The sequence below is a fragment of the Mytilus trossulus genome, chromosome 1 (genome assembly GCF_036588685.1).
Source record: "Mytilus trossulus isolate FHL-02 chromosome 1, PNRI_Mtr1.1.1.hap1, whole genome shotgun sequence".
Taxonomy (NCBI): domain Eukaryota; kingdom Metazoa; phylum Mollusca; class Bivalvia; order Mytilida; family Mytilidae; genus Mytilus; species Mytilus trossulus.
Genome location: NC_086373.1, coordinates 62,988,593 through 63,014,352, shown reverse-complemented (window position 1 = coordinate 63,014,352; position 25,760 = coordinate 62,988,593). Strand labels below are relative to the sequence as shown.

The window sequence follows — 25,760 nt, the reverse complement described above, 5'->3', positions numbered from 1 at the left end:
TTAATCAGAATGTTTTGGTGTACACTATTGAAAATATTATCCATGATGCATTAGATTCTGAAACGGCAAATTGTAGAACCATGAGTCAAAAGTTGGTAATATGAAAATGGTTGTTTTGAACGTATGCTAGTACATGTACTTATAAACCTGATCTGGAGATACAACAATAGTCATAGTGACTGCTTTTTCTTGTTTATTGTCTTTTTGTGGAGTTGAGCCATGACTTTTTTCAAGATCTTTGTTCTTCATTAACACATTCACAGCTTGTAACAACTATTGACCATGTGTAACTACAGTCAATATGGTAAACACTAAAATTTCCTTTTTTGGTATGACTAGTGGTGGTATGATAGCTTGAAGGTTCAATCTATGGTCATATGGTAAACACTCAAATTTCCTTGTTTGGTATGACTAGTGTTGGCATGATAGCTTGAAGGTTCAATCTATGGTCATGTCTCAAACCATAGACATCAGAAATGGTATTTGCCACATCTCTAGGTAAACCATAGACATAAGAAATGGTATTTGCCACATCTCTAGGTAAACCATAGACATAAGAAATGGTATTTGCCATATCTCTAGGTAAACCATAGACATAAGATGTGGTATTTGCCACATCTCTAGGTAAACCATAGACATAAGAAATGGTATTTGCCACATCTCTAGGTAAACCATAGACATAAGAAATGGTATTTGCCACATTTCTAGGTAAACCATAGACATAAGAAATGGTTTTTGCCACATCTCTGGGTAAACCATAGACATAAGAAATGGTATTTGCCACATCTCTAGGTAAACCATAGACATAAGAAATGGTATTTGCCACATCTCTAGGTAAACCATAGACATAAGAAATGGTATTTGCCACATTTCTAGGTAATCCATATTTGCCACATCTCTAGGTAAACCATAGACATAAGAAATGGTATTTGCCACATCTCTAGGTAAACCATAGACATAAGAAATGGTATTTGCCACATCTCTAGGTAAACCATAGACATAAGAAATGGTATTTGCCACATCTCTAGGTAAACCATAGACATAAGAAATGGTATTTGCCACATCTCTAGGTAAACCATAGACATAAGAAATGGCATTTGCCACATCTCTAGGTAAACCATAGACATAAGATATGGTATTTGCCACATCTCTAGGTAAACTATAGACATAAGAAATGGTATTTGCCGCATCTCAAGGTAAACCATAGACATAAGAAATGGTATTTGCCTCATCTCTAGGTAAACTATAGACATAAGAAATGGTATTTGCCACATCTCTAGGTACTGAGCATGCAGCGTTGAGGTGAATAAAATACTTGTTGGTTTAGAGACAGAATAACACTACCATGAAAAGCATTAGCTGTTCTTTTAGCATAAAATCTGCATGTCTGATAAGATTTTACAGATCCTGCACTTTATGACAAAATCAATCTGTCATAAAAAATAAGAGGATGGCATAAATTTATGAACCTTTTTATTGAAATACTCATATGATTGACAATTTTTAATAAATTTTGTTGCTTATATTCATTCAGAGCTGATTGAAATAATTGCAACAGGTTATATTTGAATGTACCTCTTACAATGGGTCTCTTTCCTTTTTGATATTCTGTATTAGTTACAAACCACAAAACCAAAATCAACATCACTAACCCAAAACTTGTGAAAATTGTAAGTGATCAATTGATTGTTGTTTTTTTAATGCCTAAAAGCAAATAGTTCGTGCATTGCAAGGACAGCAATAAAGAATAAAGAATAAATACTAGAATAGATCATAATATACAAACCAGGATGATGGGGATTTTCATAGAAAAATCAGGTATGTTGGATAGGGGAAGTAGTTTTCAATGCAATATTCAGGATTCATTAATCTTTACTGGGAACCAATTTTCATGGATTTCGTTGGTACCAATTAACCAAGAATTAAAATGTTTAAGGAACAACATATTTTCTATAAGATTGTATGCAAATTTTGGCAAAACAATGAAATCAAGTACATTGTATCAACAAAAATGCAAGTTTAACTCAATCCACAAATAAATAAATGAAACTACGGTAAGTCATTGAAATATAGAAACATGTATCAGTTTTCATTGGCTCAGCCTGCCAGGAATTTCTAACGTCATATCCCTTTCTCTTGAAGATTGAACTAATTAACTTACCTAATATCAAATCCTAATAAAGAGGCCCTTCTAATGATGGCCCTGACTTGAGCATTAGTTATCTTTCTGGTACTCTCGTTGTTAAAGTTTACGATATAATCTCCAACTTTAATTCTTCCATCTTTTCCAACAGCACTGTTTGTGGCAATGGATTTAACATGGCATCCATTTATTCCTTTATCTGTGGATTCAACTGTTAGACCTAATTAAAAAGAAAAAGTTTTGTCACAATTTAGTTGAATTAACTGTTGACACATTGTATTGAAATTTGGTGTTTAAACGCAACTTTAAGCACCGCTTTTGGGCTATTTTGTGGCAGCCAGTTTTTATTGGTTGAGGAAGCCAGAGAATTTATTATATATTATAGATGAACTCCTGTCAACTTACCTAGTTGATCATTTCCTTTTTTGATTTTGATTTGTTTTTCTAATGATACAGGTAATGAATCAGCTCCCCCTGACAGTGTTCTCATGAGACTTGGCGAGGAAATCGGTGATCTTCCCGGAGACAATGATGATGACGGAGAAGCTTGTTTAAGGTCACTTGTGATTGGCTGAGGAGAGGAATGTGGTATAGGTATAGAACCTGCTGCATCGGCTTGGTCTGGACTCTGAAAAACAAAATTTTATTTTTGAGATAGAAAATTGTATTACTTCCCCTTCATACTGTTAAAATGAAGGATACTGACACTTAAAAAATTATCTCCAACATGAGGTTTTTAATCTTTCAAATATACAATCACACATATTATATAGCTATCATGTCAAGTTTTTAATATTCAAATGCAAACTTTAGGACAATTTGCATAGACAAATTTCACTACATGTAGAAATTAAAAACAAATTGTCAAAATCAATGTATTTATATATCAATATTGTATAACTAATAATATTTAATAGATCTAATATTTATTGTATAATCTCCCTGGTTAAACAGTAACTAATTTACAGGGATACCCGACTGAATGTTGTGAGTCAAGTAAGTTGTAAACAGCAGAGACATGTGCAATAAAAGATTTATTTTATATAAAAAAAAAAAAAAATAACATGGTATAAATGTATTTGTTCGCAGACATACACCTATCCTCCACCTCCAAAAATATACTAATAAAGACTTCAAAAATCAAGATTGTAATTGATGTCTGACTATATAAATTGCAGCATTATGACTTCTTTGACCTAACAGTAAGACATATTGGTTGCGGGGCTGTAAGAGTTCTTGCCTTGACAAACATTTATAATTAACAATATGTCTCTCTACACATGAAGTGGGAGAGACATTGGCAATCCTTAAGACAACCTTACAATGCATGAGGACCTGTTGAATTTGACTCGACAACGGAATTCATTGATCCTTCTTCCACTTCAAACTCTCCTGAAAAATGAACTTTAATTTTCAGAGTTCATTTGTACTTTATGCTACATTATTTAATCTCGCGAATGCATTTTCAGATCAATTTTGAATCTGTAAGGTTTCTAATGAAACAACTCTAGAGAATTATATTTTGTAATTATGTTATCTACAACACTAGACATTGTGTTATAAAAGTCAAGTACAGCATTGCGAACTCTCAAGCATACTTTTATCCTTGGAAGGCTGGCTAATATGTCTGACACTCTTTTTGGACACTGGGTCGCTAGAGACAAAAATTTAAAAAAAAAACGTTTTGAAAGTCAGACTAATTCTCTATAATGATAAGAGATAAAAGTGAAAAGCCGAAAACTTAAATCTTTCCTGACATGCTACAACTGCAGAAAAAAGATTTAATAAGAAAATAAGAAATAAATTAATTGTATGACACAGAATGATTTTACAATGTTCCTTTTTTCTATTAGATTGCTGCAGTAGTTTTTGGGCCATAGTAAGGTCTACCTAAATTAAAATATGTTTTTTTTTAGCTTGTTATAATATGCAACTATAGCGCATTAGTCACTGTATGGCCTACAACAATGAGCAAAACCTGAGTTATAAGTATAAACCAATACACCTTATCGCTATTTAGTCCATTCCTGGAAAAACCCTCATTTATACAACTTTCTGTTTGGATCACTGGCCGAAAAATGGAGGTCAACAGTAGTGAGCTGAGGGAGAAAAAACTTTAGAAAGTGATTGTCAAGAAACGGTGATATAGTATGATCCACTTTTTTCGAAATTAAAATTGAAGTAAAAACATATTTTGTTTGAAGTATTTAAGGTAGTTTAAACAGGTCTCATTAAAAAGTATCATGCATGGTGAATTGTTTAAACAGGGTCCCAGATAGCTTCAACTGGATGAAAAAGTTGTGTAATTTTAGAACTTATCCGGAATGGAATAAATAGCGATAAGGTGTATTCTAAAGATAAGTGCAAGGCGTTCCATTACCTAAGGTTCACTGGTTTGACTATATTTTATAAATATGCCTATATACTAGTATATATGAATTCTCAATAAATTTATTTCTAAAAATCAATTCAGTGTGGTTTACAAAACAAAAAAAATGCTTGAAGCCACAAATTTCACGTCAACATTTTTGTATATGGGGTCACTTTTTGTTGGGCAGCTGTGATATTTATATGAATTAAAACATGACAAACATTACCAACTACTATTCTGTGTACAAATAATCAAACAAAGACACTGAAGCATCTATGATCAATACTGCAGGGACATTTATCATTAGTGAATTTATAAGGGACTAATTTCATATGAAACTGAATAACAATGGCAATTGTGTCTACAAAGCTTGGAAACTTTTCATCATAACTGCATCTATTCAGATCAATGTATCTGATTTTCCGGCCAATCAAATCCCACATTAATGAGTTGATGTTCTTGAAGTTGACATCTTGACAGCCGTCCCTTGTTGCGGTAAAACGATGTCAACATCAAAACTGCATTTTATTAAACAGAATGTCGATAGCAGACACAGATTCAATCCAACGAGTCCATCTTCCGCCAATAACTAATGGATAAGGACGAAAATCAATAAGGTGTAGATAACTCTGTTTTAATCAAACTGATCTCCGTCACATTTATTAATTAGACATATTACAAGCAAGACTTTTTAAATCAAGATAGCTGTCAACTCTTCATACTCAAGTTCAAGGACATCAAGTAATACATTATACGCTAATCAAATGTCATTACCAAATTAATAGAAGCTCCGCTCTTTAATTTACTGTTCTAGGAAAACACCCTTGACCTATTAATTTAGTAACAGGAAAAATAACTAGAGTAAGGAGATAATCAGGAATATTTAATTATTGCGAAAAAGTTCAGACAATGCTAATTTGTACAATATAATGGACAAGAAATACAACCTATTACAGCTAATGTTAAAGCTCCCTTAAGTGTCATTTGTCAAGTTATTGAAGCTAAATTAACCTTAATGGGTAAATTGAATCTATAGCTTTAATTCAAAAGTTCTGCAGATCACATCAGGTTATGATCCAATGTAATAGAATATCTGTGTAACACAGAATAAAACGGATATGTTCAACTGTTCAAAAAGTCGTAGGCACAATTTCATCCTATTTCCTTGTTCTAGATAACGACCAATTTAATTATCAGTAATAATCAGGTAACAAAACAATGTATGGTAGATTTTTGTTGGTTTTGTGTTGCTTAAATCATAAGTTTTCTATGTTTTGGCGGTAGACTAAAAAAGAATTATTTGAATCTAAAATAATTTTGAATTCTGGAAAATTGATCAGAAATGTATGATGGAAACCAACTCAATTTAAGAGGTCTACTTAGTTCATATGGATATATCATGGAATTTCAGAAAAGTAAATTCAACCTTAGCCATGCGTGCATGGCTATCTCTATTTAGTTGGGTTAGTCTTCTTCATGCATTTCTTATCAATTTTCCAGAATTTAAAATTATTCCAGATTCAAATATTTCCTTGTTTCAGGTGTCGTCTGACATTTACATGGTTTCTGATTTCCCCATAGATACATTATCCACTGATAACTACTCAATAAATTTAACCTGACTATTTGTAGTCAAAATGGCTACAGTATTACTATAGTTCTTGATAAAGGGTAATCTTAGTGTCAAGACTAACACAATTATATGGTGATATTAACTGGAAGATCATAAATCAGTGTTTGTTAAATCTATGCTGCCATAAGTCAAATTTTACACTAATATGAGAAAATTCCTGCCTTAACAGAAAAATCTAAAAATTGATGGAATGAGCACAAAATAAACCTGCAAAAGTGATAGGACAAAGATTCTGATTACAGCGGCTGGGAAAAAAAGAATTAAGGGTGAAAATACAGAAAATCACTGACTTGTTTCCTGCAGAATGTTCTTTTTTAACTATCTATAAATCAATCAATCAATTTTATTAAGATTACTACAGGTGTTTTTACTTACAGGATTAAAATAACAAAATAGAATGAGCATAACAGACAATTTGTTATTCTATGAAACTCTATAATTTACAGTATTCTCAAGGAATATCATTGAAATTCCATTCCTAAACTGCAAAATTTTATTTTAGGCACCTGTTTATCCCAACACATAGATATCACTGCATATCAGAAATAAAGATTACTTTTATTCCATATCGAATCATAAAAAGAACAATTTTTCACTATTCCTATAGAGCTATACAGACATAATAAAGAAGAACTGTATTTGAAAGTTTTTTGATGATGTGTAAACAAAGGAATATCCTTTGCATACATTATTGCCACAGATCAACCACTCCATACATGCAGTATTATTGCACAAAGAAATTTTCCTAAGTCAACCTAAAACGTATGAAGTCAAATCTAGTTTTAGGACAACACTGTTCAGGGAACAAGCTACTTCTCACTGCATTTATGTGAACACAAAGAACTACAACTCTCTTTTTTCAGCAAGTCCATCAGTGTTATTTACCCTGATATATAGTTCTACAATGTAAGGGACACAACTCAAAAGCAATTTCTTTTTTAATGCAACATGTTACTGAAATAAAGCTTAAACTAGATCTATTTGCTGTATTATAGATACCTACCCCAATGGAATTATTGACCATATTGTTGTCTAAAGGAGGTGGTGAGGAAACTGGCAAAGGTGGAGGTGCTTCCTGGAAGAAAAAGAGGTTAAATATCTATTAATGTTTTGTTATGGAGGTATTTTAACAGCTTTGCATGGATTTCAGAATTGTTGGTTTAGTGTGTTAAAGATTGAGAATCATTAAAAGGGGAATTTAAAATTCATCATATATGGTATGCATCATTATGAGAATCATACCAATTTGAAAACCTATTCAATCTGTTTAATATTCTTGAAAAATAAGCAGTGAAATCATTGTATTATCATTTGAAACTCAGTCACTAGATAATAGACAGTAGATGTAAAATTTCCTATCTTGTTTTTTTTTACCTATAAATTCATAGTTTAGGTAATTTTTCATCATTAATGAATGGTTAATTACTTATTCACCTTATTTACTTCTTACATAGTAAATGAATATTGGGCTGAATAAGGAAAACAAATCTTATTAGAGTGGACCAATTCAAGAAAGTATCTTTTTAAATTATTATGTGCAGTATAGGCATTCTTGTAAATCAAGTCTGCAACAATCAAAAATTTAAAATAGCAACAACACCATAATGGAATTTCTTCTTGATCCAACTATAGACTTAATAAAGTAGCCTTGTTGCAGATCCATGAAGTTGAAGCATCATACAGACCTGTTGCTGTCATCCTAAATGAAGTTTTTGTCTAAATTTCTAATTTCCAAATTTCAAGTGATTTTGAACTTTTTGTCCAGAGAATACATTCAGTATTTAGGTCAAACGCCGAACTTTTCAAACTCCAACCTATATTATTCCTGCAGTGATAGTAATTACAGGAAAACTTGTCTAAATGAGTATGGTTAGGGATCTTAATATACTCTCCATATTTCTATTAAAACTGATTATGCTATTTAATAAATAAGATATTTATAAAGCAAAGCTATTTGGTCTTGCTATGTAAAGTTCTTTTCAATTTATTATATATTTAGTTAATGCTACATAAAAGTTAAAATATACTTCTATATGGAATCAGCTATTTTGAATTTGAACATCACTTGTTTATGATTTATTACATACATTGTATACAGATTCATCTATGGTGCATGTAAATCTATTTGGTGTACACCTGGTTACCCACTAAATCTCAGCAACACTTCTACATATAACTTTACCACTTCTACACATGTATATAATTATAAATTTCAAGATAAACCTTTTCATGCCTTGGAAGCTAAATTATTGGATATAACATGCTAAAATAAATTTAAATAAGGAACATGTCCATGAAACATTAAAAGCACAGATCCCAATGCTTGTGATTATGAAAGAACTGATGTACTATTTCAATCATATTGATATTTTGTTTTCTTTGAAACTTAATAAAGGGATATAACTCAAGAACAGTGGATGTGAGCCACCAAAACTCAAACTTGATTTGAGTTTGGTGGTAATATGCATTGTAAATAAGTTTAATCCATGATATATTTGCCACTTAACAAAGCAGCCTATATCATCTAGTCTACGACTAAGAAACCAGTAGGCTATCAATTTTTAAATGTCCAACAACCAAAAAGAATTAAAACTAGAGGCTCTAAAGAGCCTGTATTGCTCACCTTGGTATATTTAAATTAAACAAAGGAAGCAGACAGTTCATGACAAAATTGTGTTTAGGTGATTGTGATGTGTTTAAACATCTTACTTTACTGAACATTCTTGCTGCTTACAATTATCTCTATCTATAATGAACTTGTCCGTGTAGTTTCAGTGGAAAATGTTAGTAAAATTTACAAATTTTATGAAAATTGTTAAAAAATTGATTATAAAGGACAATAACTTCTTAGGGGGTCAATTGACCATTTTGGTCATTTTGACTTATTTTTAGTTTTTGAGTTATAAGCCAAAAACTGCATTTTACCCCTATTTTATATTTTTACCCGCAGCGGCCATCTTGGTTGGTTGGCCCGGTCACAAAACAAAAATTTTAAACTAGATAGCCTAATAATGATTCTGGTTAAGTTTGGTAAAATTTGGCACTATGGTTTCAGAGGAGAAGATTTTTGTAAAAGTTAACTAAGATTTACGAAAAATGGTTCAAAATTGATCAAAAGGGCAATAACTCCTAAAGGGGTCAACTGACCATTTTGGTCATTTGACTTATTTGTAAATCTTACTTTGCTGAACATTTTTGCTGTTTACAGTTTATCTCTATCCATAATAATATTCAAGATAATATCCAAAAACAGCAAAATTTCCTTAAAATTACCAATTCAGGGGCAGCAACCCAACAATGGGTTGTCTGATTCATCTGAAAATTTCAGGCCAGATAGATCTTGACCAGATAAACAATTTTACCCCATGTCAGATTTGCTCTAAATGCTTTGGTTTTTGAGTTATAAGCCAAAAACTGCATTTTACCCCTATGTTCTATTTTTAGCCATGGTGGCCATCTTGGTTGGTTGGCAGGGTCAAAAAACACAAATTTTAAACTAGATACACTAATGATGATTGTGGCCAAGTTTGGTTTAATTTGGCCAAGTAGTTTTAGAGGAGAAGATTTTTGTAAAAGTTAACGACGATGGACGACGGACGCGGGACGCCAAGTGATTAGAAAAGCTCACTTGGCCTTTTAGGCCAGGTGAGCTAAAAATAAACACATGCTTTCCAAGAAAAAAAGAAAATCATGGCAATGCTTATTAATCAAAATAATTAATTATTTTAAACATCTTTAAAGAAATTTACTTATTTTTCAATTTTGGATTAAAAAACTTTTTACCTAATGATAATCTTTTGCAAATATTCAAACATGTCTTTCAAAATTATTTCAGAAAAAGAACTATTTCAGCTGAAAAAGACTATAAAATATTAAATCCACTTTTGAAAGCCATGCAGGCATACACAAATGAAGAAATAATTTTGTAAGAAAAATAATTTCACACAGGTAAATCAAGCCAATTAATCATTATTTTTCAAAACAAATTCCTGTTTAGTGTTTTATTAGTTCAGAAAATTTCGTTTACACAAAAGCTGATGAGAAAGCTGGTGTTTTTCATACTATTAAGTTATAACAAAAAATATACAAAACTTTGTTAATCATAATATTAATAAATTTTACACATGTTATGGTTACAGCCATAAAAATGACATATGAAACTAAAATTGTTAATTTGTTTCTACTAACAAGCAAAGATCCATTTAGGCCAGATTTCCAGATATATCTAATTACCGAAAAAGATATATTTACAACCATAAACCACACACTTGCATGTACTCAATTCTGTTTGACTTTCTTAGCTTTCTGGTGTTGAACTTCCTTAGACGGATCTAAGCTAAGTAAAGTTAAACATTTCAACAAAGCAGTGTCAATTTTGACATTAGTTGTTTATAAAAAAAGAAATGGAAAAAAAATTGAAATGTACTGACTGTTGCAAGAAAATTAGGTGACGCATGTATTGTATGGTTTACATTGTAGAGATCCCAAATTTCATATATTACTGGAATTTGCTATTTTGCAATAGGAAGCTAAATTTGGATCAATGCTAAATAATTACAACAAATAAGTTTTAGTAAAACAAATTAGTTTTAGTAATACAAACAGTACCAAGAAAAATTAATATTGTAGGACTACCAATATATAACCATCATTTATAAACTTTTATTTAGAATTTAACAATTCAATGATTAGTCCTGTCTTTCTGTGAACATACTACATTACAGAATGAACAAAGGTAATCATATAAATATTGCAAAAAGAAAAAGTTATTTCAAATTCATATTTAATTCATAATTTGTATAAAAAAAGTTTGTAAAATGGTTATGCTAGCTCAAATAAAAATATGAGCAAGAAAAAAATAAACTGAATAACCATACTTTTCAAATTTGTAACCAAAACATTTTTTTTTCCTTTTCCAATTGAGCTTTATAGTTATTAATCATTATTAATCTAAAAGAAAAAATTCACAAAACAAATTTCAACAGAAAGTTCACAAAAAAACATTTGTACATTTTGAACCTGGAATTTAAAGGTCCAAATTCTCGAATAGTACTTTGTGTAAACAATAATGTGATTACTTCAGAAAATAAATAAGGAAATAATACTATTGGCAGTCCTTACAATAAAAGTTCATTAATGTGCATTCCTTCTACCAGTGAAGCTAGTTATGGCAGCATATTACCTTTGTCTTTAATTGTCGAATCCTGGGTGACACAGGTTTAGGTGGAATAGGGGGCGGAGATCGCATCAATGGCGACTCTTTACTTGGTGATTTCACAGATTGCTACGGAAATATCATATTTTTATCACATTAATATTCTATAGCATTATGAACAGCCACACTCAGCAAAACATAGCAAAAATAAATTTGCTGAACATAATTTTACGAACCGTAACCCAAATGTTACTACAACAGTTCAAGCAGACAAAGAAATAAAAAAAACATGATGCAGTTAAAACAATAAAAAATTAAAAAGCCACCATACAAGACATACCATAAAAAGCAAAAAAACAAAATTGAAAATAACATTTAAAAAAAATCTTCTTCAATATCATATTTATTTTTGTGAATTGTAGTCAAGTTCTTAAAAAAATAAATACCTCATCAGATGAAATCTCAGATTCAATAATTTTCTCTTCTACTTGTTCAAACGTATTAGCAACCATGATTTCATTGATCAGGTTACTCTCCTCTCTAGGAGGTACAGGTGGTGCAGCAGCATCATCCATACCAAATTCTAGGTCTCCTGAGATTGCCTCTTCATAAGAAGGCAATACAGGTGATGTATTTTCGTAATCTATTGGAGATTGAGCACGAGGAGACGCCTCAGCAGTAGGTTTTGGGCCTGTTTCTTTAGGCTCCGTGACTTCAGGGGAAGTATTGAGATAATCGGATATATAAGTTCTAGGATGAGGTTTTGGTGGCAAATGAGCTGGTTTTTCTGCATGCACATGTGTAGAATTGATTTCAGCAATAATTTGTTCATTTTCATAATTTATGTATTTGTTCTTAGGGGGAATATTTGTTCGAGGGGAGACAACTGGCTTCAATTTCACTTGTTTTTCATCCTCAGAACTTTCATAAAAGCTGTCTCTATTGGATTTATCTTCTTTTCCGCTGGTTGAAGTCGATTCAGTTCTCTTAACGGAAGCATAAGTATATGAGTTCTCATCCCCGATGATTTGTCGTTGTACGTTTTCGGCGGGATACCCAGCATGCTTTGCAGGGAAAGGTGCATTTGGGAAACCATAACCAACATCATAATTTGCAGCATGGGTGAATGGTAAAGTTGCATTCTGTCAAGGAATAAAAGACATGCAATAATAAGCATAAATCTATAAAACCATGCAATCCCACAAGCTTTACAAATGAGACAAATTATTTTAATGAATTCAAACTAATTCTTAATAAAAACAATAAAGCTTCAACTGCCACCAGCTAAAACTCAGCTAAAAAGTCATTTCAGAGTATTTACTTGGAAAATAATTGAAAATATAAGCAAGCCTTATGCGATAAAGTAAAAAGATTTAGAAGCAAAAATAATCCATACATTAAAACATCACTTGTAATTCTTTCAAATATATCATTACACCCAACTTATAACATGCTAAGTAATATCTCTTGTGAACTATATTTTTCAACTTGAGATACTCCGAGCAAAATTATAAAACATCAGCGTAAACATTGATTTGCAATTAATAACTATCATGGATTTGTCAGTTCTCTCATTGTGTAATTAATGAATACTTTGTACATAACATAGATTATTTGATACAATTATTAGCTCTGAACAGAAAACAATTTATCAATGTTATTAGCATTGACAATACCCATGTATTTTATAGTAAACCACAAAATTATTAAAGTAATCATTCAAATTCAACATTCTTTCATGAAATTAATGTTCAAAAGGGCATGTGTTTAAAAGTTGCCAAAAATGAATAATTCACCTATAATTCCAAGTTAGAAAGACACCAACTCAATTTTCAATTGCCAATCTTTAATTTGATTTGTAAGTGTATTGTGATACTTAAACTAATACAGGAACACTGTACACACCAAAAAAAAACTTTTATTTTGGTATATTATCTTTCGTTGTTCCTGTCTAGTTGAATGCTTAAATGACATCAGAAAAATAATATGTGAATAAAACTTTGAAATGACACATACACGGTCTATGATTTTTCATTCTTTTTTCGTCATTGCTTGCTTTGCCATTATTTGCAGTGATCATAAATGAGTAATGAATTACTGTAAACATCAATATTTTCATACACAGTTCAGGTAAACTGTGCGACAAATATTCCCATACAATAAGTTGCTTTTAACCATGCCACATTTTTGAAGTGAGTTCCCCAATTCAGTGGTTGTCCTTCAATTATATTCATCATGTTTGTTTATCGTTTGGTCCTTTTATAACTTACTAGACTTTATGGTTTTTGTTCATTGTGGAAGAACATATGTTCTATTATTTGGTAATTAAGTGACAAATAATAGCTTACACAAACTTCATTTGAACTCAGGTGGAAAGTAGTCTCATTGGCAATCTCCGTATTTTTATATTTAGAAGGCAATAATATCATGAATATAAATTAAAAATTGGTCCTTGATGCATAAATTCAATCCATGCATGAAGTGTTTATGCATCAAAATCAGGAAAATAACAACCCATTTAAATATCCACACTCCAAATCAAGAGTTATAAATTACTTCTGATGATGACATACCTGATTCTGTCCAGGGAAACCACTGGGAAATGGCAAGGGTTTGGCCACACCTATTCTTACAGTTCCCTGAGGTGCACCTTTCAATGCCTGAACAGCTTCGTCTAGTGTAGCATTCTCCAGGTTATTCTCATTGACAAACATTAATCTGTCACCTGGAACCAGGCGGCCATCTTGTTGAGCAACACCATGAGGTACCAGACTTTTGATTACTATCACAGTTTCACCAGGGTTTACTGGATCCTACAAAAAAAAGAGGGAAAGTTTGTGTCTTTTTAAAAATATCATTTTTGTTGTTAACTCCTCTTCCCTTCAGGAAAGAAGTTTTCATTTTTCTATTTTGTATTGGTTATTAATTAATTCCTTTTATAGAAATTAAACTTTTTGTCTTTCCTTTATATTGGCTTTACATGAAACTTAACTACCATGGAACCACATGAAGACATAGATTGACAAGGGCTCCAAATCATTCTTGAATTCTGGTCATGATATTTTTGAAAACTTGTGCAACTTGAGGGTTAAGCATTATTTGCAACAAATTGAACCTCATAATTGCAGAAAACATATTCTTGATAAATGAAGTTTCCAAACACTAGCCTTGCTTGTGATTAGGTCAAAAGAAGGTTATAATCTTACTATGCATAAAACATATCTTTAACTTCGCTAGTTTTTTTAACCAAGAATTACCTCCATATCTTTTACTATAAACAGGAAGGAAGATAAATATTTTCAGAGAAAAACCATTAAATTGTTGTCTCATTAGCAATCATACCACACCTTTTTATACTGAGTGATGGGAATAGTGCACTTTATGGCCTTTATGAGTAAGTTAGCAAAAAATACCAATTGTTGAAATTAACATTCATTAATAGCTATAGGTAATACTCAATTTAAAATAACGCTGCATGAAAACAGCTGTTTAAAAAAAACAATACTGATTTTAACAATTGTTTAAATATTTCTACATTAATTTCAATCTGAATTGACAAACATAAAAATTTTATTCAATATGTATATATGCTTGGGCATAAAATCTAGAAAACTGTTACCCCACTATTAAAAGTACTACGACATATACAGCATGGTGTTAAATCTCTAAAATTAATAAAATAAACCAACAATATTGCATATTTCCTAAGCTAACACTATCCATGAATTGATTGTAGTTTTAATTATTCCGACCACATATTCTGGTTTGCATGATTAACTTCCCTACAGAAAATATTCTTTACTTCTAAGAAAAGAATTATTTGCACTTGAAAACATACTGTTGCAGTAATTCTATACAATCAATTCAGATGCTATTCTATACATAGTCAAGTTATGAGTTGGTTCTAATGGACAAAAACAAGAACTGCGGTATTCAACAGGGAATTCCGATAGAAAAGCTTCCTGCATATTAAATAACTTAAATTTAATTTACATTGCAGTGTAATAACATTGCGACATGTAAACAGAATGCCCTTCGTTTAAAACTGTAATAAAATATTGACGTAATTCTTAATTCAATCACATTTCAACTTAAATTTTGATGAGCTTGCATAAAATCATTTGAATCAATGCATTTGTAAATGCACAGAGTAATTGTTAATTCTTATAATGATTTTCATCTGCACAGAAATTTTCCCAATGGAATTTAACGACAGTTTGACATGTATTGTCACAAGGAAGATTACAGACAAATTCAATATACAGAAACCTACTGACACTTTATACAGCACTGTAAAAACCGAGCTGAAATACTGTAAATTCAGAAATTATTGTGAAGTTTTTATTATTGCGAATAATGCGACAGAGTTGTAAAAGCAATAATTAAAACTCACATTTTGTAATATTTTAACTGAATTAAGCACGACTTTTCTCAAAATCGCAATAATAAGTGCACACAATAATTTCTGAATTTACAGTGTGTAAATTCTTCCTTCAATTCCATTTTGGAGATGCACTAAATTAACAAAATGAAAGACAGCTCAGCTACGTATACGAGTCAACATTGTTATTTTCATTGTCAATCACCTTAAAATGACTTTTAATATGACAAACATCAGCTAGCTATAAATAATTTGCACAGGTCGTTTCTCTTTTTTAATTAAATCAACAGCCTCAGTGGTTTTGTTTTCTGAAGGATCATGAGAGGTCATGGGTTCCATATGCCTGGTCAGATAAATAAGTTTTTATAATCAATATATGCTGCTTCTCTGCCAAGCAGACAGAAATAAAGACTGGGAGTCAGTCAAAATCAAGAAAAGGATGAAATTGTAAACTGAAAATCATTATCTTGTAAACAAGCAAGTAAAAAATTGTGTTGTTTTAGTAAACAGCAGGGTATAATCAGATGCATTTATCATTTGCCAATTGACGTAAATAGGCTTCAATCAATCTTTTTTGTTTAGATTCTGCTACACCATTTTGTTTGCAATTACCTAATAGTTATATTTGGTAAATTTGCAATGTCAGCTGAAGCCCACCTCAGGTTGTGGGATTTTCTCATTCCAATGAAGACCTGTTGGTGGCCTTCAGCTGTTTTCTCCTTTTTGGTTTGGTTGTTGTCTGTTTGACACATTCCCCAATTTCATTCTCCATTTTATCAATTTTGTTACTGTGAAAATTTCGAATGGAATCAACAAAGGGGAAGAGTTATGAGAATAATACATGTATACAAATTAACCTGATTTTGTTCCTGTACCTGATAATCCAAAATACTAAATCCTAATCCTTTATCTCCTTTCTTCAATTCTATCACAACTGGTTCACTACTCCACATGGCAAAGTTTGACAGTGGTTCTAAAGACCGAGATTTCATTTTGTTTAAAGAGTTTTGTACAGTACTATTTTCAACAGCAGACGCCAGGGCCATTTCTGATTTGGCTTTAACAAGGCGTTCTGTTGCAAATCCCATTTCGTTGACACCAGGGTTGAGTTCTGAACTAAAAAATTGTCCATCTTGTTGTGCATAGATTTCGTTGTTTGGTTGTTGAACACGTCGTGCACAAACAAGGCGCACATGTTGAGGAAGTTCCTTTAGAATACCAACCACTTCTTTATGGTTAAGTCCAAGCAATCTTTTCCCATTGACCTACAAAATAAAATTCAAAACATAAGTTATTTTTAAATAACAACATGAAATCGGAAAATGCAAAATATGTCTATAAAATCAGTAACCTTATAACATTATAAAACCAAGGCAGACATCTAAAGATCAAGGTTTGGTTTCCAATTACTAGAAAGAGTCTAAATCAAATGTCAGGCTCCTTAAAAAGTGCCTGAAAACAAGACTAATGAAGAAGCTAATAGACTACCAGAAATCTGCCTGCAAAATCTGATACCTTAAATGACAAGAATCTACGATATGAACATGATGAACATATCAGTTTGTTTCATAATAGATTTGAAAAGTCTATAAAACAGTAATTCTAATTCAAACAGAATGTATCTTCAGTCAATGAGATCAATTGCCCTTTTAGTGAAAAAGTTGCTTAACCTTTTTGGTGTCAGAGTAAATAAAATTGAGAAAGGAAATGGTGAATGTGTCAAAGCGACTAACACCCGACCATTGAGTGATTAAATCACAAATGATTTTTCAGAATAGTGAGGCAAATTGTGTGTACTGATGGGAAAAGATGAAAAAAGCGTTCCAATGCGAAAGAGTATTTTGAAGATAAATAACAAACCAAGAAAGCTTAGATGTAATAAATGGTCACAGATATTTTCTTAAAATTTCAAAAGAGATGATAGTTGGATCTAAATCAGAATAGCAGACGACAGCTACACATTTTCTTTGTAGCCTTGATAGCGAACAAAATGGTCCTTTAGATTGAAACATTTCATCTAAGGATATAATAACAGGAGACAAAACAGGATAGACAAGAAGATTTGCTGTTTTAGATCTTAATCAACTAGAAGCCATTGATACTATCGCCAATTGTACTTTCCTGATCTTAAATCGTAATTGAAGTCTTTTGCACAAACTATTCATCATGCAACATACGCATCAATCTATTCAAATAAAATACTTTTTTCAACTTATCATAGGGCTTTTTCTCGATCAAATAACAACCCAATGCTTGGTTTAATCTATTCCAAGTAAGAGTTGTTTTTCTTAACCTTCACTCTGTCAGAATCGTTAGAAGTTTTCATCCATTTCCTGACGTTATATAACCTCGTCAGAGTCAATTAAAACCGGAGATTACTCTCTACGTAATGATGAATGTCCTGTCTAACCTCTAATCAATAGACAGTTGCTACCGTTAATACAACAGATACAATAATGGTTGTGACATGCCTTCTATTGTCTTTTGATCTATAATTGAATTCTATAATTAATGTTTTGACCTACAATTAAAAGCTAATTAAGTTGACAGACATAAAATCGGCTAATCATACCATGCTAATATAACCGTTTAGTATACAGTTCATTGATTAGCTAACCAGTCTTATTTTGTGCTCTTTTTTTTCAAAAATAATAATAGCCATCACAATATCCATAAATTCTTTTAAAATCAGCATTATGCATACATTTTCTGCATACATTTTAGTACCAAATGTAATTTATAAATCATTCATATAAATAATCAATTAGAGAAAGTTTCCAAGTGAATGGTTAAATCCTCATAACAGGAAAATTAAATTTGAAATATATATAATAATGATTTTTTTTTTAGAATAATCATAAATCATTAATTCAGAATGAAATTGAGGTACCTGTTGGTTTTAATCAATGAATGATAATGTTAATCCTTGAATACATTAATAGTATATCATGTTATATGTTCAAGTTTGTTCATGATTATTTGAAAGATAATAAGTACAAAGTTTTCTGTTGAACTATTTGCACTTTCTTCTACCTGGTAAAAAACCATTTAGAGGGGTTCTACGATATTTCAAATTGTTATTAATGCAATAAAATGGAAGATTGTATTCACACGTTTCTTCAATGTCCTTTATAAGTTTCTGAAGTAAAGTAAAAATGAACAAGAATGTGTCCATAGTACATGGATGCCCACTCACACTATTATTTTCTATTATCAGTGGACCGTGAAATTAGGGTCAAAACTCTGATTTGGCATTAAAATTAGAAAGATCATATCATAGGGAACATATGTACTAAGTTTCAAGTTGATCAAACTGACAATTTCAAAACCAGGACGACATTCCAAAAAGATACTTATATCAATCAAGGGTAAAACATTATGCCCCCTCTACTAAGGCAGGGGGCATAGATAATGGTAAAGCAACATTTAAATAACCATATAAGCTGGATGAGATATAGAATTGATTAATAAATGAGTCTTTTATATATATTTGTTTACTTCATTGTTGATTGTGATATATTTTTAGGTGTACGAATATAATAATGCTTACCACAAGACAACAGGGACCCTTCCCTGGAACACTGAACTAATGGAGTAAATTATTAACAGTTTTAAGCAATATGTTGTTGAATAATAATTAAAAAAAGTCAGAGATATGCATTATGTGTGTGCATGGGTAACAAATCAAATATTTTACCCATTGCTGATGGTGACCACAGAAAACAATATGCCAGCCTAGTTTAAGCCACTTCCTTTATAGGTGTGACATAAATTAAGAACTGAATGTGGCAACATCCAAATCATGTGTTAAGCCTATTCTGGGGTAATATAAGTTTTGATGATGGGTCTGTAGTCATACATTACTCATTACAGATTTGGGTCTTTGATTATAGAGAAAAGTACACCAGTCAAATAGGGAGAAACAAGATATATACATGTAGTCTGCATTCCTGATTATTTTGGGAAATAATCATACAACAAACATGTCAAAGAACATAGATATAGGAAAATATGGTGTGAGTGCCAATCAGACAACTCTCCATCCAAATAACAATTTATAAAAGTAAATTATAGGTCACTGTACATGTAGGGCCTTCAACACAGATCCTTGGCTCACACCGAACAAAGCTATAAAGGGCCCCAAAATTACTAGTGTAATACCATTCAAACGGGAAAACCAACGGTCTAATCTATATGAAAAACAAGAAACAAGAAACACATATATAAATAACATAAACAAACGACAACTACTGTACAGCAGTTTCCTGTATTTTTTCTGCTTTTCCTCATCTTGGAAGTCTAGAAATCATCCTTTGAAGCAATACCAAGATGGCCACTAGTTTTAACTGAAAAGCACTCTTGGATTTTCAATTAAAAAAAAAGATGCTTAGATGAGGTTAATTCAAGGAATATGAATATACATACTTCTAATAATTCATCTCCACTTTTAAGTCTTCCATTTATTCCTACTGGACCATCATGTAAGATGGACCTTATATAGTGATGAGGTCTGACTTCTACACCATTCTCCACATCAACAGTCCCTTCTAAACTAATCCCTAATCCTCCTCCTTCACGAAACTTGGAAAGCTGTGAAACCTGGAAATAGAATCATATAATTTTTTAACTCTTTGATAAGTAATGAACACTTGTAACGGTTATAAAAATACTAAAATGAAGTTACAACTCTGAATAAACTGCATTAGTTTTTTTCTCATAATTCAATCATATTAGTCCTCATTACCTATTGTATATATTAAACTTTACATGATTATGTTTTGGTAGTTAGAAATTGTTTTTTATTAAAAGTTTTTTAAAAGGGCTATATATGAGTCAAACACATAAGGCTCTAATGCAGACATTCTTGCCAAAAATGGCTAGCTCTGTAAATTCAGAAATTATTGCGAGATTTTTGTAAATTTGAAAAATGAAACTACTTCATCAGTATCGAAAAATAAGAATAAGCATTCTCATATTATATTCTTTTTCTATATAAAGCTTTTTCTAAAATCGCAATAATTAAACTCACATATTTCATGATATTTGTTAATTTATTTTTTTTGTACATTAATTAAGATTTTTTGGAATGTAACTATTTTGGTTTAGTACTTTGTTTTTCCGCTTTAATCTACATTAGCTTTATTGTGACAACCCTTCTTTTTAACTTTTGACCCCTTGTCTTTGCAAATTCTAGGAGATCAAGTCATCATCTAAGGTTTTAATCATATTAAGCTAAGCTGTCTTATTACAGCTATAATTCATCATTTTTCCTTAAGTCAATCAAGCTTCCAAATAGTCCTATCAAATCTATCTTTGCTGATGAACCCTAGCATTTATATCTCAAATTCTATATTCATCATTTTGAACAAAGCATCTAATGTATATAACTTGGTTAAATTTTAATTTCAGGCAAAATGTCTAGAATTTTTCAGTATATTTTGAAATTTCTTGATAGTTTAGGCTTTAGAATTTTACTACATTTTATTGTTCCTCAAAGATTTAACCGCCCACGCTAAGCCATTGCTTTTCACTATATTTCAGCTTTAATACCAGTAATTTTCAAAGCATCGGTTACTATAAACTAATGCATTTATCAAATCCCAGCAATAAAAATATTCAAAATCAATAAATATATAATTCAGATAGGGAAATAATTATTAAACGTCTGAATTCTTCCATGGAATATTATTGTTCCATTTCCTTATCAGACAAATCTATTTAACTGAATGTATCCTGATTTACTACAAATACTTATTTGTTAGAACTATTGTCCTCTTATAAAATCAGTTTATGTTTATGTCTCTTTGAATGTGATTTGTTTATTCTTCTATGGCAATATTTCTTAAAATCAAGGTTAATAAATCTTTGCATGGAAACTTAGCAATATATTTTTTTATTGTGATTACTGAAAGTCTCTATATATATAGAATAAAGGACTTTTTGTTTTTGATACTGACTTTATCACAGTAAAATATCAGGTGAGCCCGGGCTCACCTGATATTTTACTGTGATAAAGTCAGTATCAAAAACAAAAAGTCCTTTATTCTGTTTATCGGTAATTTAAGAAAAAAATAAAAATCACTGCAATAATAGAGAAAATAACAAACGAACTTCTTTTTCGCGTCGAATCACGGCGAATCACACTTGACGTCACAGGCTGCATTACGTCATTTGAAATTTTGTCACAGTGCAGTAAACATGCCGTTCTCTTGCACAAAGTATTGAAAAGGAATTGTTGCATGCGTTTCATTAATATTCTGCTTTGGACATGACACTAACAATGGCAAATATGATGGTAGCATACTAGTAAGTCAAGTTTCTTTATTTTTAACCAAAGCATCATTATAGTGACAGACAGTCAGTGATAAAGTTAACATCGATCATCATTTTGAGTTCAACGACAAGTTTTAACTATATTTTACTTAGTTTAGTAGATAAAATTGCGTAATTTTGTCATGATTCGCTCAGTGGTCATCATGAAAACAATCACATTGATTTCAAATAGTTTTAAGAACGCACTGTGAGTGTGAGGAGACATTTATACAGGAGCCCACCCTCATCCCCCTTTTTCTCCGCGGCAATGTAAGCTGACTGTAAATTATCTGAACATGCTCATTTCCTGTCGACTTCATAATTATTTTAAACATTTTAATAGAAGTCACTAAACTTTTAGCTTATAATTCTTGCTTTTTCAAAGTCATGTTTATATATTTATCAAAACGGACCAGAAATATGAAACTTAAGAGTTTAAAGGCCCTGCGTTTACCTTTAATTTCAGATGCGAATTTAGAGGAAGGCGACCCGGGTCACAGTCACCCCGTAAAAAGGCTACAATTCTTGTCAAAGCAGACTTTTATAGTTTGGTGCCCCGGTTATACCCCCTTTTTTTTTTTTAAATTATCCTAGATCCGCATACATGCATGAAGATTACGGTTCACTTTTTTGTTCTTTGTTCTTAGTCCAAATAATTATGACGTCTTGAAAGGCTATTATAATTTTTTTTTTTTTTTTTAAATCGTCGATGTAAGGCGTCAATGAAAAAAAAAATCGTCGATGAAAGGCGTCAAAGAAAAAAATTATAATAGCCTTTCAAGACGTCATAATAGGGCTTTTCACGGTTAGTTCGGCCATATTGGATAGGGGCAAAAATACGGGAAAACATCATAGAAACAGAGCAGTTGCTTGAAAACACACATAGGATTTCCCATACTTTCATACTATTTCCACCTCTTTCTAAAAAATCTGCCCCCTATCCAACATGGCCGAACTAACCGTGAAGAGCCCTATTATTTGGACTACTTTGTTCTATGCATATCTGTTATATTGACACTGAAACGACATATTTAAAAATTGTGTATGATGGTCCCACAAAAATGTTGAAAATGCGCAAATTTCATTTTTTTCTTTAAAATAGCTTAATTCTCTGATGCGATAGCGGTACCTTTTTGGCCACTATTTATGTGTTGCGTTTAAATATGAGTTGTAACACTTCATAGTGACCGAACAGGTAGAACAAATACTTCTCAAGAAAAAGAAAACTACTTGGAACAGCACCATGTATTGGTATATTGTACGCCGGAATAACAACTCGGATATGGAATCATGGACGGTATGGTATGTTAGTTGTACTTCATATATATCAATTATTCTTTTTTTAAAAGTCTATTTTCATGCATTTTATGTTCACATTTTCACAACAATCGTTTCAATCGATGTCAAGTGTTTTTTTCGCCAAAAATACCGTACGTTTTTGCGGAAAAAAATACGCGCAATTTTGTGAATGAAAGGGGAAAGTAGATCCTTACGCGATGCATTCGCGCATGTCATTTGCGTACTAACCCAATAATTTTTATATCACGGCCAGTCCACTGATACTGACATTATCAGCGAGTACACATCAAAGGAAAAATGTACAAATTACCGATAATTACAGATAATATCATAGCTCATCATATGTAATTTTTGCAAGGAAAGAAAGGTTCCAAAACTTCAGCAAGGTTGAAAAATTGTTTAGGGAAAGAAGGATATTCTGTTTTTTTAGGATTTCAATAAACACTACTGTACAGCAAAGTTTCTAAATCAACTGGAATTTTATCTGCCTTAACATTTTGCAGCTTCTTCAAAAAATAATTATGCCTAATTACACCCATATTTATTCAAATGTTAACTTATTTTTTGTATTCATGTTTTAATTTCATAAACAGCTGTTAACAAATTATATCAGAAACTGAAACCTAAACTGCTAATATGCAACTGAGTAAAATCTAGTCACCTGTAGTAAAAATTCAAATAACAAAAATACCAAACTCCAATGAAACTTCAAAAATGAAAGTCCTTTATCAAATGGCAAAATCAAAAGATCAAACAAATGGAAAACAACTGCCATTTTCCTGACTATTAAGCTATTTCATCTGAATTTTAATAGTCAATTTTAATGGATATTTCAATAGATGTAGATAAAATTCAAATTGAAGAAAATTGTATACCACCAGACTAAATTTTAGTGTAAATGCTTAAGAAAAGACATCTGCACATCAATTGTTTCTTACATATCAAAATGAGTTTGTACTAAATGCCTAGTAGATTGGTAAAACAGATAGTCTGCAACCACTGGAACTAAATGCTAATTTCAGCGTTATAAAATCCCGCCTAAATCCAATTAACCACTACAGCCTGGTGACATAAGATTGTCAAGTACAATATGATCAATCTATATGTGTCTAATTCAATATATTCCAGTAACTTATACAATGAAGGTCCTGTTATTAAATCATATGCCAAGCTGGTCACAAGGCACCTAAGGTGAAACTTTCCATATCAAACCATAAAACTGTGCTTGTTTCCTCAAAGTACAGATTTTTAATAGTACAGTAATCTTTTTAAAATATTTTTTTACTTAAATATTGAAATTAAGTAAAGGGTTATTAAAAATTCTTTCAAAACAACCTTAAGGAGCCTCTGACCATGGTGACAAACAAGTAAAGATATATAGTATATTGACCACTTCACAATGTGTCTTTTTTATTTAATTAACTGGGGAAAACAATTTTTCTTTACAGACTAGAGAACAGACTGCAACATAATGAACCAAAGACTTCTACCATTATACTATTCTGATGCCTGAGTCACACCATCAACATATCTAACAGTACCTAGAAAAACATGCTTTGAGAGCTAGAAATATACAGATTTTCATCTTAAAAAAAAATCCTAAAAGAGCTAGAAAAATGTACAAATGGTATTTTTTTTTAGTGTTGTTTCAATGGATAAAACTGTTTCATTCTATTTTACAACTAACTTATCTGTAATACTTACAACGACTTCAAAGTCTTCTCCTATAATAGGTTCCCAACATTGTCTTATAGCAGCTTCCACGTCTGGTAACAGTTCCCCAGCTAAATATATAGATATATATGGTATTATTACTAATATAAAACATGCAGTTAATCTGATTGCCCAAGAGACATCTATTCAACAGATTCAAAAGAAAAGTCATTTAAGCAAAAATTGGTCACTGTACAACCTCAACAATGTCTTTTTCTATGGTCTTTGTATTAGTCTGATTAAGAATGTAGAAAAATGCTATAAAACCAACTAATTTTCATGAGCAATTCAATTTTGGCAAAATAAGGTTACTAAATAAACTAAGCTAAAAATATTATCTGTTAAAATAAGTTGGTATACAGTTTTCATTTAAAAATACATATATGGACAGCTATTCTAAAGACCCATAAAAGACTTTTGATCTATGAGGGCATTGCATTACAGATAAATACATATTTGCTAATAACCAGAAACATAACATTGTTTTTAAATAGTCTTAGATTCATCATAACTCAGGGCATACAATATTAAACTATAGAAATGGTTCTTAAATTATACAAGCTTTGTCCCAAATGACCCCATGAACTCTAGTATTATTGAGTATTCCGCATTGTTAATCAACAATTAATACAAGTGGTGCTAGTAAGGCAAAGTGTCAATACTCTATGTTAATTGTCATAACCGATTGATCATATGGAATCTGTCATTGTTATCCCTGTCAATACACTTATACATAATAATCAGAAAAATAAA

General features: G+C 31.3%; 1 protein-coding gene across 7 annotated transcripts in view; it reads right to left on the bottom strand.

Annotated features, from left to right (window-relative positions):
* The window catches only part of LOC134681379 (multiple PDZ domain protein-like), a 158,504-nt gene that overhangs the window by 68,576 nt on the left and 64,168 nt on the right, over positions 1-25,760 (bottom strand). For 5 of the 7 annotated variants that reach the window (XM_063540991.1, XM_063540984.1, XM_063540996.1 and 2 more), the window contains 9 exons: positions 24,999-25,078; positions 20,109-20,282; positions 16,559-16,948; positions 13,876-14,115; positions 11,749-12,444; positions 11,330-11,431; positions 7,151-7,222; positions 2,549-2,771; positions 2,162-2,363 (listed from right to left, as the gene is read on the bottom strand). In XM_063540991.1, the coding sequence (XP_063397061.1) occupies positions 2,162-2,363; positions 2,549-2,771; positions 7,151-7,222; positions 11,330-11,431; positions 11,749-12,444; positions 13,876-14,115; positions 16,559-16,948; positions 20,109-20,282; positions 24,999-25,078 (2,179 nt within the window). The remainder of the gene's footprint in view (positions 1-2,161; positions 2,364-2,548; positions 2,772-7,150; positions 7,223-11,329; positions 11,432-11,748; positions 12,445-13,875; positions 14,116-16,558; positions 16,949-20,108; positions 20,283-24,998; positions 25,079-25,760) is intronic. The other 2 variants (XM_063541005.1, XM_063541028.1) reach the window with 2 other exon arrangements.